Raw genomic sequence first — 15,098 nt, 5'->3', positions numbered from 1 at the left:
ATATTTAACAAATAATGAAATCAACAATATGAGCAAAATAAATCACAAAAATATAAAGTTCGAACTGTTTTCAAAATGTATCTCAAAATTAAATTTTGTTCATATTAAACTACATATTTTCATGACTTTTTCTTGTTTGAAATAATTAGTAATAGTTACTCTTATTTTTTCATATATTTTTTTTTGTTTATTTGCAAAAAGCATCAAGTTCTTAATTATTTTTGCTTTTTCTTAATGCAATTCAATGAAAAAGACAGACCTACTTTTTGTGGTGCCATCTATTGGCTTAGTTGGACCGACATTTCGCCTCCGGATTGTAAGAAAACTACTGCTACATACGCATACACGGTCGAGGCAGGGGGCTGGTAATTAATTATTTATGAAATACACTTTTTTTATAATTCTTTACAAAGAAGGTTAGTTCCGGAACATTAGTTACTATGTTTTTTACTTGTCCCAAGTTTTCGACCAAAAATATTGTGTAGTTTGCAGGTATTGCAGGTAAAACCGGGGAGAATTGTAACACACATAACCTCAAAATACACACGCAATAATAAAATTTAGCAAAATTATTATTTTTTTAATTATTCCAAAAACGAAGAGGCCGGAGACGTCCGTTAGTATGTTTGCTATCATTCCCTAGAATTTGAAGACAAAATCTTTATGATTGTAGGGAAAAAGCCGAGGAAATCTAACACTGGTGAAATCGATAATTTTCTAAGTATCACATGCCCTTAATGAAATGCATAAAAAAAGCAATGCCTTTAACTTTTACCTCTCGTCGACAACCAAAACTGCTCCCCAATCGTTTTTATGTCTGATGCATCGCCCAAGAGCTTGATTTAGTGCTCGAAATGCTTGAATTGAATACCAATCTCCGCCACTAAGAAGGCCTTTTGATCTATTTAAATCATTGTACATCATTTTCATATCTACGGGAGGATCTTTGCGAACAGCGAAAGGAATGCCAACCTGCAAACAAAAATAAGTTATCACTCTTGGTATTTTACTTCAGTTTTCGATAATTTTTTGCTTAAAGGTGAAGGGTGTAAGATTTGAGGAAAGGGCGTTTCGTACTGTTAAAACGCAGCGGGCTTCATTATCACTGAAGTCGATTCCCTCGGCGACTTTCCCACGAAAAACTGCGAAAAGAAGAGCGCCTGTGATTCCAAATCTACTTGAGTTTGAAGTGTCTCTTATAACTGTTCGGAATTCAGTCATAACTTCGTCCAATTCACCTCCATAACGAGGTTCTATCAGAACGTTCTTTGTTCTTTGTAGTTCATTCCAAGTGTAAGTTTCCTTCCACCTTTCAATTTGTGTGTTCATCATTTTGTACGAGGAAAAGAAACAGAGGACTCCGTGTGGTACTGATTCGCATACTTGGACTAGCAGTCTTCCTAATTCGTCCTAAAACATTTTTCGAATTATTATTATTTTTAAGGGGGGGCTTGATGAGAACGAGAATTTAAATAAAATTTATCAAAATTATTTTTTAGCCCACTTTCAGGCCACGGACTCATTTCAGAAATAAAAAATGGTGTACATAGTGTTTTAAAGTGCGAAAATTTACAATTAAATAAAAAATTTTTATTTAAAAGCCCGAAATCAAAGAGTGTACGATGGTAAATTAACTTTATTTTCAAGCAAAATTTCCATTTTACAACATACTATCTTAAAATCATTAAAAATCAACGTAATGTTTATTTAAAATGTTATTCCTTATTACATAAATGATGAAAATAGCTATTTATTTATTGCAGGCTTTATAGTTTTTCCCTATTCCCCTCTTTCTTTCGTTTTTCCACTAATTGCGAACTGAATTGATAGATTCCAATTAAAAATCTAGAGGAGATAGTGTCCTAACTATTAATGAAATAAAATAAATTATTTGACGACGATTCTAATTTTTAATTAATGATTATCTACTGTAGGTTCATTATCTATTGTAGGGTGGTCTCCCCTATTATTAAATTCTTGGTTATGAATGAATCTTTTTTCGGGTAAAAATGTTGTGCTTTGGCTCAAAACTGAATTATTTTGTTAAAAATTCAGCAATTGTTTTTAACCATACTTCATAGTTGGAAAAACAACTATTTTGTGTAAAATTGGTCTCTTATGGTAGGAAATCGACTGTTTGCATAGAAATTAATCTGCTTTAGTTGAGGAAAATCCATCTCTTTAGGTGAAAAATTCAACCCCTTGGTTGCAAGTTGAACTACTTTCTTAAAAGTTAATGATATGGTTGAAGATTTATAATTTTAGATCAAAATTAATTTCTTTAAATGAAAATTTAACTATTTTGTTGAACATTTAACTGATTGTTGAAAATTCAACTCTTTTGTATAGAATTCAACTATATGGTAAAAAATCAACTGTGTAGGAAATTCGTCTTTTTATTGGAAATTAATTTTCCTGGATGAAAATTTAACTAATCCATTTTTGGTCAAAAATTGATCCTTTTCAGATTGAAAATGCAACTATTTTATTGACAATTTTTAGAAAATAAAATGAACTAAAAATTGGACTAACAACCCATACATTATGCAAACTAGTTAGTTGAAAATTTGTATTTTTTGGTAGAAAATTAATGTTCTTGGTTAAAGAGGAAACTGTTTGGTTAAAAATGTACGTATTATTTTTTTTAATTGCACCTTTTATGGGAGGCAATCAATCTTCTGCGTCAAAAATTTATATTTTTGTTGAATATTTTACTATTTGGTTTAATTCAACTCTTTTTGACTTTTAACAAAAATATTTTCTTACTTAAAATATCAACTATTACATTTTTTGTCGATCATTTATCTCTTTTCGTTGAAAATTCAAATAATCGGTTGAAGGTTGAACTAGTTTGTAAATTCATAACAAGCAGTAAGATTGTCGACTACTCACTCAAAAATAGTCTAGTTTTATTTTTGGATGGTCCATAAATAAATTAACAAACAAAAAATGACCTGAAAAATTACGAAATAATTTTCTCAAAATAGTAGAAAAATAGTGTGATTGCTAAAAAAAGTGATAAAAGTGTGGTTTAAAATATTTTGTAGCATGTTTGCTTCCTGATAGAGGAAGCTTTGTAATTGTAACATTTTCGAAAAAAATTTATTCATTTAATGAAACGTTGATCAATTTAAAACTGACTAATACAATGTTCTAAAAAATTGTCCGAATGTATGTGCGCATGTGTGGATCTCACACTTTTCTGCGAACACAGTCACTTGAAAACGGTGCCAGATAAATTCATGAAATTTGAAAGCCTTATTTTCAATTGAATCAACAACGGAAAAGATTCCTTGGTTTAAGATGAATGGATTTACCCACAATATTAATACATTTTATCCAAGAATAAGAAAGTTGCGTTCATTTATATTATATTAAAAATCGATTTTTATAGTACAAAATTTTCTTATCCTCATAATTTAAAATTTATACGCGAATAAAAAAGATGCGTTGATTCGAAACGAATCGATTGACCTAAAATATTGATATATTTTATTGAAGAATAAGTAGGATATGCTAATGCATGTAATATTTGAGAAAAAACCGGGTTTTTATAGTTAAACTTTTTTCATTACCAAAATTCGAAATTAATACAAGAACGCAAAAGATTCCTTGATTTGAGGTAAATCGATTGACCTATAATATTAAAATCATTGAAAAGTAAGGAATTTATGCTCATTATTAATACTTAAAACATCTGTTTTAAACAGAAAATCTCTTTCCATTGACATAATTCCAAGTTGATGCATGAATAGGAAACATTTTTAGATAATAAATTTTCAAGTAAAATAATTCTGACAACTTTTGTAAAAAACAAAACATAAAACTGGGAAAAGGATACGTTGCGACAGAACTTCTCCTTTTCCAGTTCCAAAAGCAACCATTTCATAAACAAAATTGAATTTTTCTGATTTGTAATTGTACTTTAGGAATTATTAATATTATTTTGTAATTTTGTTTTTAAATTTCTATTTCTAAGTTGATCAAGTGTTCCAATTCCTGAAAAAGTGGCGGTGAAATATTTTTATAATTAGAAAGATTACCTGAAAGTTAAACAGGTTTGTGTTTTGATAATTCGCTTTAAGAGGAATTCCTGTAGGTCCACGTGCAATTCCTCGAACATAGACCTGATCTTTCGGAATGACATGATTGGCTTGCAACATGTTCGGAAAAGAAGTTCCAAGTTCACTCTGGAAAGAGTTTGTAGGCGCGAGAGTACCAGATGCCAAAATAATCGATCGAGCCAAATCTGTAAGAGGCTTGAAAATCACACCTGGGTACAAACACAACAATTTCAACATGCGCATCCGCTTCCTGTGAGGTCGGTCTGTTGCGATCCATTTATTATCCTCCGCCTGTCAAATTAACCGAAATCCTACTTTCAGAAGCTTCAAGGCATTACATGTTTTTTTTAATATTGATTCTTAATTGTATTACTAATATCATTATAAATTAAAAATATTAAGACAGAGATTACTTACAAAGACTTTAAAATCTCGAACAAAGCTTTCAGTAACGCAAGCTTTGAAATGTACTCCTTCTCGTGGACACTCAGTCTTTTCGAGCAGAAACACCAAATCTTCGAGTATTACCTTCGTATTCTGAGTTATTGTTGGCCTTTCGGATTTTTTTGGATCGGGGTTCCACATCCCACGTAATTTTTCTTTTGCATTGTTGAAATCCAGGATAGCTATCTTACAGGATTCGTAAAACATAGATTGCTCATTACCTCCCAATCCATTAATGTCTAGCAATTGCTGGAGTTCATGTCCCATCCAATATGAACTGCAATGATCGTCTCCATTGTTCTAAAACGAGAAATGAGAGTTTCGTTTTGGAAAACAAAATTTGATATAATTGCAAACCAACTTCCAGGAGAGTTTTATTAAAAATTTTGAAATTTGATCCATTAAAATTGTGTAAATTGAGCAAATCTAAATAATAAAAGTTCCACACTCGGCCGTTTAAAATTTTCCAAAATTTTTAACGGTAGTAAATACAAATATTTACTCAATTTTCAGGTGGAACGGCATAATTCAACCAACTTCAAATATAAGACCTCCACAATATTAGCAATTTTCCAACACACCGTTTGCGCAATTGAATAATTTTTTATTTCTACTTCTTTGAACAGAATCGTTCGAAAAGCAGTTTGAAGATGGAGTAAATTTAAAAAATTGGAAACATTCTAAATAAAAGAAGTTCTTATTACGTGATTTTAAATAGCAACTGCGAAAATTGTGAGCGTTAAAGAATACGAAAATAGAAAATTCTCGAAAGAACAATTCCCCACATCAAAATATTCCTGAACTGAAAAGTGCTCCATAGTTTATAATATCACCAAACTTAAAAATTCCCCGACACCAAATCGCGTGGTCGCTTCGCTTTTATCTCGTGAAAAAAAGACCAAAACAAATTTTTAGATGTAATTTAGACACAGTTTTTTTATTAAATATTTTATTGTACCATGCGCCTTTTTACAAAAAATGTAATTTGTTTAATTGTAGTGTAATTGTTCCGAGTTTTAAAAAAGTAGGCGTCTATTCACAAAATAAATGATAACGGATTTATCGAACTTTTTTCGGTGAACAACTTTTGTGTATTTTTTCTCGTATCTTGTGCTGTTTTCCCAAAAATTTAATGAAATACGTTTTTTTAATAGGATTTGTCACGATTAAAACAAAAAATATGCGTTTCGCTACAAAAAATGGCTTCTTCATATTTTTTTCATGTCTTGTATGATTTTCCAGAACTTCATAAAGCCAGAACTTCAGCTTGGAAGTGGATTTTTGTTTCATCTTTAAATAGTGAATTCGATGTAAGAGAATGTTTTTCCGCAGCCATGAAAAATTCCCATTTTATTGGTTTGAGTATTTTCTAGTATCAGGAACTTGACTGGGTCGTAAATTTTATAATTCAGCAATTTTCTGACGGAAATTTCCATTTGGGTAATTTACAAACTGTCGGGAATATTGAAATTTATTATTTTAAAAATCTTCTATTTTAGTAGGTATTTTTGTCCGGAATTTTATTATTCTGCATTTTGTAGTCGCCCCATTATTCGTAAAAGAAATTTCAAAATTGGAGAATTCCAAATTAAAAATGTAAATGAAATAGAGCAATTTGAAATTTGAACTATTGAAAAAGAATAACAAATTATATAATTTTAATACTGCATCGTTCAGAATTGAAAAATTGAGCTGTTGGTTTTGAAAATTTGTTTAGTACATTAATTTTTGGAAATTCCGTTACTGCAAGAAATTTGCTTTAGCTAAGTAAAAAATATTTTCGGAATTAATCTTTTTGTCCTGTCAGGGTTCATTTGCGCTCGCGCCGAAAAAATGTATGTGCCCTTATTCGATCTGGCAGATCAATTTTGAACTTTAAAATACAAAATACCTACATATAGTACAGAAGTAATACACGTTTTTTTAAAGTCCGAACTTAAATCAATTTTAAAGTTAACATTTTACCAGATTAGGACAGAATTGTATCAATTAAAAATTTACCAGTTGTAAATAGATGCGACATAAATTAAATAATTTGCTACTAGAAACTTAAAAATCAAATATATTTATTAATATTGAATTTTTAACTTCAAAATCGCTGCAATAACAAAATTCGAATCTCCTGAAGTTGAAAAATATTTTAAAGCAGAACAATTGATTAATAGCATAATTGGATTTTTTATTTTTTTATCATTACAGTTATTATTAAAAAGTTAAAATTAAACTATAGAAACTCAATAATTCGGATTCCAAAGCTAGTTTTAGAAACTAGAGTATGTGGGACCCAAAAAATGTAATTTTTAATTAAGGCTACATAGGAGAATTTTTAGTAACGAAAAATAAAAAAATACGTGCGTAAATATTTTTAAGGTTAGTGTTAAAACCAAATATCAATAAATAACGTACAAAATTAATTTGATTAAATGGCTCATTTAATTTAATTTAATTAGGTTTTAACCAGCTTTATATTGATACTACTTACGATGGGTGTGACAGGTTGTGATTGAAGAAATTTCGACATTTTTTCGCAATATCGACGAATATTACTGTAGGTAAACTTTACTCCGCTGTCTTTAGCTGTAACAAGATGTTTACATTCGTACATAACCTGCTCAAGATCGTCCTCTCTAATTGTTTTGCTCGCCACATCTCGACAGATGTCCTCGATATTGTGAGCTTCATCCAGAATTATTATTTGATCCTTAAGATCAAGTTGCATCTGAGATAAAAAAAATGATTAAAATACGAGATTGTCTACTTAGTTCGCCGAATAATTAAAAGAAAAACTATTTTAAAAAATTGGAACTTTTTTTTTTGCGTAACTTACAGTTTCACGAATGGAAGGATCAATTATGTAATTGTATGGACAAAAGACAATATCTGCCCATTGCATTAATTCCCTCGCTGCAAAATATGGGCAGCATCCCATTTCTTTTCCAGTTTGAACTAGATCTTCCACATCCCAGGGTCCATCGAATCCAAGGTTCCGTAACCTCTCGAAGGAGCCCATGGTCTTTTTGTTTGCCTCATTGTAATAAGGGCAGCCAATTTTCTGTAAAAATGAATCCAAAGAAAATTACAATGTAAAATGAAACTTAAAAATGAAAGACATACTTCAATAGGAGTTACGAACCTTTAAAGGATCGAGCAACTCATTGCATAGTTGCGTCTTGCTTTTAACTGTACTCATTTGAATACACGAATGTTCCCGACTACTTAGTATCGTCATTCTAAAATAATTTAGAACAATTTAATCGAGTTTTGCATTTCGTATAGTTCTGATTTCAAATCGATTGACTTTTAAAATAGAAAAATAAGCAAACACTAAGCATAAGATTAGTATTTGCACTAACTAAATTTTCTAAATCTTTGTTTTTCGCTTAAAGTTATATTCCATTTTTTAATATTCACCTTTTATCTCTGTAGGCTGTTTTCTTAAGTTCCCGTATAATTTGCTCAATCTGCTTGTGAGTTCGGGAACCATAGTAGATTTTTGGAATTTTAGGACGCTTCCTACAAATATAAAATGTTTATTTAGTCCTTGAATTGTAGTTAGTAAGATTTTGAAAACTTACAGTGAGAGTTCAACTTACGTTTAAACCCGATTAAGTTCTCAAGTCAAAAATTAATATAATAATAATGATGCTTAATATAACGCATTATTTTTTCGTTCAAAATTAGGAATGTTTATTTTTTTCACATTATTTGTATAGTAATTAAAACACAGCAGAGTACATGGGTATTAAAATGTTAATATTAATTTGTAGAAACTAAAATTTAAAAAATAAAATAAGGTTTTAAATCCAGGATTTACATACACATTTTCATTGAATACTGTTTCAGTAGATATACCAATTCAAAATTTTAAAAGTGCATGTATATCTGAAATACTCGGGTAAGGTCTTCCAAATTTTTAGAAACACTGTGTTAAAAACTATTAGTATGTATCCGCCCCTTAAAATTAAAGTCGTTAATTTTTTACATACGCAATTATATCTTCTTCGGAGTCTTCGAGTGTTATATCGTCTACGTCCATCATCGGTCTTCCGCTTTCACAGCACTTATTTTCGGGCAACTTAGAACAACAAGGCTCCTCTGCGGGTTTTTCTAAATTTAATGCCAAATATTTCGATTAATAATTTGTCCTTAGAAAGTACTTTATTTATAATAATTAGAGATTAAACTGGATGTAAATTTCAGTGTATAAACAAACTAGCATTACATTAACTGAAAAAATGTCTACTTTCATTTGATTTAAATCTGTCAAAAACAAGATTACAATCTTTAAAAAAATAACTTTCATCAGCCTAAAAAATTGTATATATAAGTAGAAATTTTCACTAGTAAATCACGATAAAAATGATTAATAAATAAAAAATTTACTCAATTTAGAATTTTTTGAAAATGTGCGGTGAATCTTTCACCTGGAATCGATGTAAACTTTATCTTAAATTTGTTCTGTGCATTATCGTACCATTATACAAAGGAAAGAGAGATAAACACAACTGCATTAATTACAGCGCTGTAAGCTTATTAAGTACCATCATTAAAAGATATTCAAAAATACTTCTTTGTAAGGTAATGAAAATAACAGAAGAAAATATATGGGAAGTCGAAAGTAGAATTATGGCAGCAAGATCATTTACGGATCAAATACTTAGCTTAAGACAGATCACAGAAAAAAGGTTCAGTAGAAAAAGGGCTTGCCAACGTGAATAAGAGTAAACTTTGGAAAGTCCTGAAAGAGTACGGATTCAATGGATAGCTCCTACAAGTAATAAAAGCAATATATGCTGGTAGCAAAGCGAGTGTGAGGGTAACTAGGAAACTAAACTGGGTCGATATTATGCAAGTTTTTAGGCAAGAATGCGTTATATCCTCATGACCATTTATTATATTTATGGACAAGTATTTAAGAATGGCCGTTTTCGATGAAGAAGGTGTGCATCTCGAGACAGTAAGGGTACATGGTTTAGCGTTCGCAGATCTTAAGATTGTTGCAGGAGAGTCAATCAAAGACTTGGACAGAATGTTGAGCTATCTAAATGCAAGCATGAAATACATGGGCCTCAATATTAACGTAAATGAAACAACAATTATGGTGTTTGAAGAAAAGGATGAGATGAGATGATAGAATAAGTTGATAAGTTCGTATAACTTGGTAGCCTATTCACAAATGACGAAAAAATGGATGGAGAGTTAGATAGGCGTATAAACGAGGGTAAGAAGGTTATCAGTAGAGCAGGAACCATTATATGAAGTAAAAATATATAGAGCTAAAAATCTCAATATTTATTCAGACTGTGGTGTATGGTAGCGAGACCAGGACCTACCAAGAAAAGGATAAGAGTAAAGTTAACGCAATTGACATGAAATTCCTGCAAACGATGTGCGGTAAAATGTTGATTGACAAAGTAAATAATGAGATAATCCGGAATAATTGTAGTCCAGAGGAGACACTAGTAGACATATGCGAAAGAATTTCGTTCATATGGAAATATTGAGAGAATGCGAGATAAACGGCTGACGAAACAAGTGTGTCAAGGTAAAGTAAATGGCCCAGAATGAGACCCTAATTCCAAGAGACATAAGAAGCCACAGAAACACAAGAGCTTGCATGAGAAAATGCATGGACTTGAAGGAAGCTAGAGAGGACAGGAAAGTGTGACGACATATATTTTATCAGAAATGCATGAGGAAGAGTGTCAGTGAAGTTAATGAGACCTGAAACACAAGACCTTAATACTAATAGGCCCGAGTAGGGAGCTTCAGATGATGACTTTGTGAGACAAGAACATAGCTTAATGGTATAATAATAATCCTGATTATAATTATAATTAAACAATTATTTTTTAATTTAGAATCAGTTATTGTAGAATTCAAACAACAGTTAAACTCAAACGACTAGTCATAAATAATATTAACATTGCTACAATTAGAACTTTTAAATAAAGCATCATGCGAAATATTTTTATCAAGACTGCGCATAAAAGTTTAAACGCCATTTTTCGCTGTAACTACATAAAACGTTTATTAATACGTAGATTAAATATATGGTTAGAGTAAAAGCACTAAAAAAACTCAAGTGAAAAACGTTTACAGCTGTATATTTATTTAATGAATTATTTATAATTATCATGAATTTAATAATTATCTGAGAGTCATGATAACAAATCAGTATTAACTTGCTTTCAACAGAACTTATTGAAAAAAACGAAAATTTCCACGAATAAACTTTCCTTAGGTAACTTTCAAATTGAACAATTGAGCGTGTGAATTCCAGAACGTCCTTAGCGCTCGTACTCGCCCTCCCAATTTGGTTGGTCCACTTTTGGCAGGCAAAGGTCGGCTAAAGTTATTGGGCCAATATCGGCATTTTAATCGGCTCAGTGTTGAGCCAGTGCTGGCAGCCTATATTGGCTGTTTATATTTGCCGATCCTCCACCGATGCTTCGCCCAGTATCGGCACTTTATTGCGCCAAATATCACTTTTCGTACGGGGAACCATGTTTCACGAGGATCAGCCAAAGTCTGGCCCAGTGACGGCACATTACTGGGCCAAGTGTCACTTTTACCACGGAAAACCATTTTTTATTTAAATCGGCCCAATGTTGAGCCAGTGCTGGCAGTCTATATAGGCTATTTATATTTGCCGATTCTCCACCGATGCTTGACCCAGAATCGGCAGTTTGTCCCGCCAAGTCTCCGTTTTAGCACCTAATAAATAAATCTTACACGAAAGATGAAGAAAAAATAATTGAAAAATTGTCAAAGTTTACGATGAAATTTGTTAAGTTCTGCCATTAAAAAATTTGTAATGTTTATGAAAAATTACATTTCCTGCCATTGCAAAAAGTTGTAAAGCAGGCTACAATGGAAAAAAATGAAATATTACGCGAAGAAAAATTGTAATCGATTTAAATTATTGTATTGATATTCCTGTTAACATTTCGTCGCATAATAATAAATAATTAGAAAAAGAGAGCTTAAAATTTTGTGCTTTAACTTTTCTGAATTGCAGCTTATGAGGATGACTTTTTCATATAGTTTCAACTTGTCGGTTTAGCGGAGTGGTTAGCACGTCCGACAGCTAGTCAGATTTAGGTATAAAGATGTAGGTTCGATACCCCGTAGCGTTAGAAATTTTATTTGTAATATTATAATGTTCAAAATGTAATATATGTATTCAGTCTAAACAGGATTATTAATATTTATATTTAAAGTACTCGCAATCAATTAACATTTATTTTTTAAATATCTTTTTTGTCATATCCTCAGACCGTAGCCAGTGTTGGGCCGACAATGGCAGCCAAACCTTGACTGCCAAGTGCAGGTCCTAGTTATAATTCCGTCATTGGCGCAATAATGGCAGCCGAGCTTCGGCAATATTTTTGCCGACTATGGGCCAATGTTGGGCCGTATGTGGCTTCGCACTTGGGCTGTGCCTTGTGTAAACGAGGAAACATGTCCGAAAATTACCAACTTCGGAAATTCACTGCGCAAAAAATACGAATATATCCGGCTGGACGAGCCACACAACTTTCATGGAGAAAATTTTTTCATTAAATTTATAGTTGTTTTCGCTAAAAATTAAAAGCCGGAAATTTTCATTGTACCAAAATCAATGACTTTTTAAACTAACCTCGCGAAAACTCGGCTTCTATTCGACGACATGATCTCGATTTTTTCTCCAAATAGAAAACCCCCTTCTGATTCCAATTATGTTTTAAAAGTAGATTTCTTTTTTATATTTGCAACATAAAAATTAATGCAAACCATTACTTTCAGGAATTGTTTCCTCAGATTTTGACAGACACAAGTCTTCAGGTAAGTTTCGCGGACAGACGACATCTTCCAGTGGCAAAGTTGTTCCTTGATGCTTAAGGAAAACTTTGACCAAATTTGAGCTAAATCGTTCTTTTTGTTGAAGTGATGTAAGCGATTTTTTATTGCTATTGCGATATTTTATTGCTATCTGGAATAGGAATTTACTGTTCATAATCACCCACAGGTCGTATTTTTTGAACGATTTCAAAGTTTTTTTTAGAAATGTTCAGCATTCAATTTTTAAGAGAATTTTGGTTTGGGATTTTTAATTTTTTGTCACTGAGAAACAATATATAAACAAGTAAAGTGAAAAAATTGGCCATTTCAGCTTTGTGAATTTGTAGCTCAAGAAAAAATAAATAAAAAGACTTTCCATCAGCTGAAAATATTGAAAGTCAACATTTCTCTTCAAAGTGAGCTATGGAATAAGAATAAAGTATTATTTTCAACGTGTCACCCCCATAAGTCTGTTTTATAGCGTCCTGAAAAAACTCCATAACTGAAAAAATGAGTTTTGCGATTTTTGGGTGCTAATTAGTATTTTTTAGGTTTTTAAAATACAAATTGTTGCTAATATATGAAATACTACTTCATATTCACAATAAGATGCTTACAAAAATTGTTTAAACAATTTATCATTGTTTTCAGAAATTTTCTCTTAGAAGGTGGGAGGACTAGGTCTGTAAATGAATTGCGAAAGTTTCGTTTTGAATTATAATAAGCAGTTTTTGACAAAGCGTAATGGAAAAATTTGGTATTGCACATATCTCATTATCAGCCCCCATCTTCTTCTATTTCGGATCATCCCTGGGATCCGTGTAGAAAATTTTAAGCATATATTTCAAATATCCGTTTTATTTTTGAAAAAAATATACACAGAAAACAAAGATCGTTTTAAATATGATTCTTTATCAGGTTTTTTTTTCATTACTTTTTCATAAATAAAAAGGCAAAGCAAAATTGAACATTTAAAAAACAACAATTTTCTTGCACTAATCTAAGAGAAGATAGTTACAAACAATAATAATAATATGTATAATCTTTAATTTTTTGTTAATTTTTTCAAGAATATTTATATATTTACATTATATATTTATATAAAAAGAGCAGAGAAAAGTTGAATATTTAAGAAGAAACCAGCACATTTCTTCACTTGCATAAGAGAAGACAGTTATAAACAATAATAAATTAATTATAGAACTATTGTTGTTTAATTTACATTGATTATTACCATACTAAGTGAAAAACGGATAAAAAGTTGAAAATTTCAGAAAAACCCGCAACTTTCTAGCATTACTCAAATTAGGTATCATTAGCAATAATATTAAGTTATTTACAAATATTATTTCTCAACATTAATTAATTATCCACCTCACTCCAATTGTAAATTGGACAAACAGTTAAAAATTTCAGATAAAACCTCAACTTTCTAGCATTATTGAAATTGAATATTATTAACAATAATATTAAATTGTTTAAAACATTATTTACGTTAAAAATAATTAAGTATCGCCTAAGTTTAATTGAAAATGGCACCAAAAGTGGAACAGTTTTGAAAAAACCGCAACTTTCCATCTCTATTCTAAGAGAAAAGTTTTGAAAATAATGATAAATTGTTTAAAAAATTTTCGTAAGCATCTAATTATGAGTATAAAGTATTATTTCATATATTATCAACAATTTGCATTTAAAAAACCTAAAAAATACTAATTAGCACCCAAAAATAGCAAAACTCATTTGTTCAGTTACGAAGTTTTTCAGGACACGATAAAACAGACTTATGAAGGTGACATGTTGAAAATAATAATTTATTCATATTCTATAGCTCACTGTGAAGAGAAATGTTGACTTTCAATACTTCCAGCTGACGGTAAGTCTTTTTCTGTATTTTTTCTTGTGCTACAAATTCACAAAGCTGATATGGCCAATTTTTCACTTTAGTTGTTTATATATCGTTGCTCAGTGACAATAAATTAAGAATCTCAAACCAAAATTCTCTTAAAAATTTATTGCTGAAAATTTCTAAAAAAAAAGTTTGAAATCGTTAAAAAAATACGACCTGTGGGCGATTATGAACGAGTCGAGTGCGCGCGCGGCAATAAAAAATCGCTTACATCTCTTAAACAAAAAGAACGATTTAGCTAAAATTTGGTCAAAGTTTTCCTTAAGCATCAAGGAACAACTTTGCCACTGGAAGTTGTTTGTCCGCGAAACTTACTTGAAGACTTTTATCCGTCAAAATCTGAGGAAACGATTCCTGACAGTAATGATTTGCAATAATTTTTACGCCAGAAATATAAAAATTAAATCTACTTTTAAAACATAATTGGCATCAGAAGGGGTTTTTCTATTCGGAGAAAAAAAAACGAGATCATTTCATTGAAAAGAAGCCGAGTTTTCGCGAGTTTAGTTTAAAAAGTAATTGAGTTCGGTACAATGAAAATTTCCGGTTTTTAATTTTTAGTAGAAAAACTATCAATTTGATTTAGAAAATTTCTTCATAAAAGTTGTGCGGTTCGTCGAACCGCATATAGTCATATTTTTCGCCCCAGTGAATTTCCGAAGTTGGTAATTTTCTGAAATTTTTCCCAGTTTCCGCAATGCACAGCGTACTGGGAGAGCGAGTCCGAGCGCTGAGGACGTTATGGAATCCACACGCTCAATTAAATACCAGGTGTATACATATGAAACCGGTATTTTTTCAAGAAAAAAACACATTTATTTCAAGAGAATGATAACAAATATTTTATTCAAAGTATGCGC

At 30.9% G+C, this 15,098-nt stretch overlaps 1 protein-coding gene across 1 annotated transcript in view; it reads right to left on the bottom strand.

Annotated features, from left to right (window-relative positions):
• LOC117168987 (Fanconi anemia group J protein homolog) overlaps positions 1-15,098 on the bottom strand; it is a 31,729-nt gene that overhangs the window by 15,579 nt on the left and 1,052 nt on the right. Inside the window, exons 2-10 of the mRNA XM_033355011.1 lie at positions 8,495-8,615; positions 7,920-8,021; positions 7,642-7,738; positions 7,336-7,560; positions 6,991-7,227; positions 4,482-4,808; positions 4,044-4,355; positions 1,078-1,410; positions 776-972 (exon numbers count right to left, since the gene is read on the bottom strand). Coding sequence (XP_033210902.1) covers positions 776-972; positions 1,078-1,410; positions 4,044-4,355; positions 4,482-4,808; positions 6,991-7,227; positions 7,336-7,560; positions 7,642-7,738; positions 7,920-8,021; positions 8,495-8,615 — 1,951 coding nt within the window. The remainder of the gene's footprint in view (positions 1-775; positions 973-1,077; positions 1,411-4,043; positions 4,356-4,481; positions 4,809-6,990; positions 7,228-7,335; positions 7,561-7,641; positions 7,739-7,919; positions 8,022-8,494; positions 8,616-15,098) is intronic.

The sequence above is a fragment of the Belonocnema kinseyi genome, chromosome 3 (genome assembly GCF_010883055.1).
Source record: "Belonocnema kinseyi isolate 2016_QV_RU_SX_M_011 chromosome 3, B_treatae_v1, whole genome shotgun sequence".
NCBI lineage: Eukaryota > Metazoa > Arthropoda > Insecta > Hymenoptera > Cynipidae > Belonocnema > Belonocnema kinseyi.
This window is presented reverse-complemented; position numbering and strand designations above follow the sequence as displayed.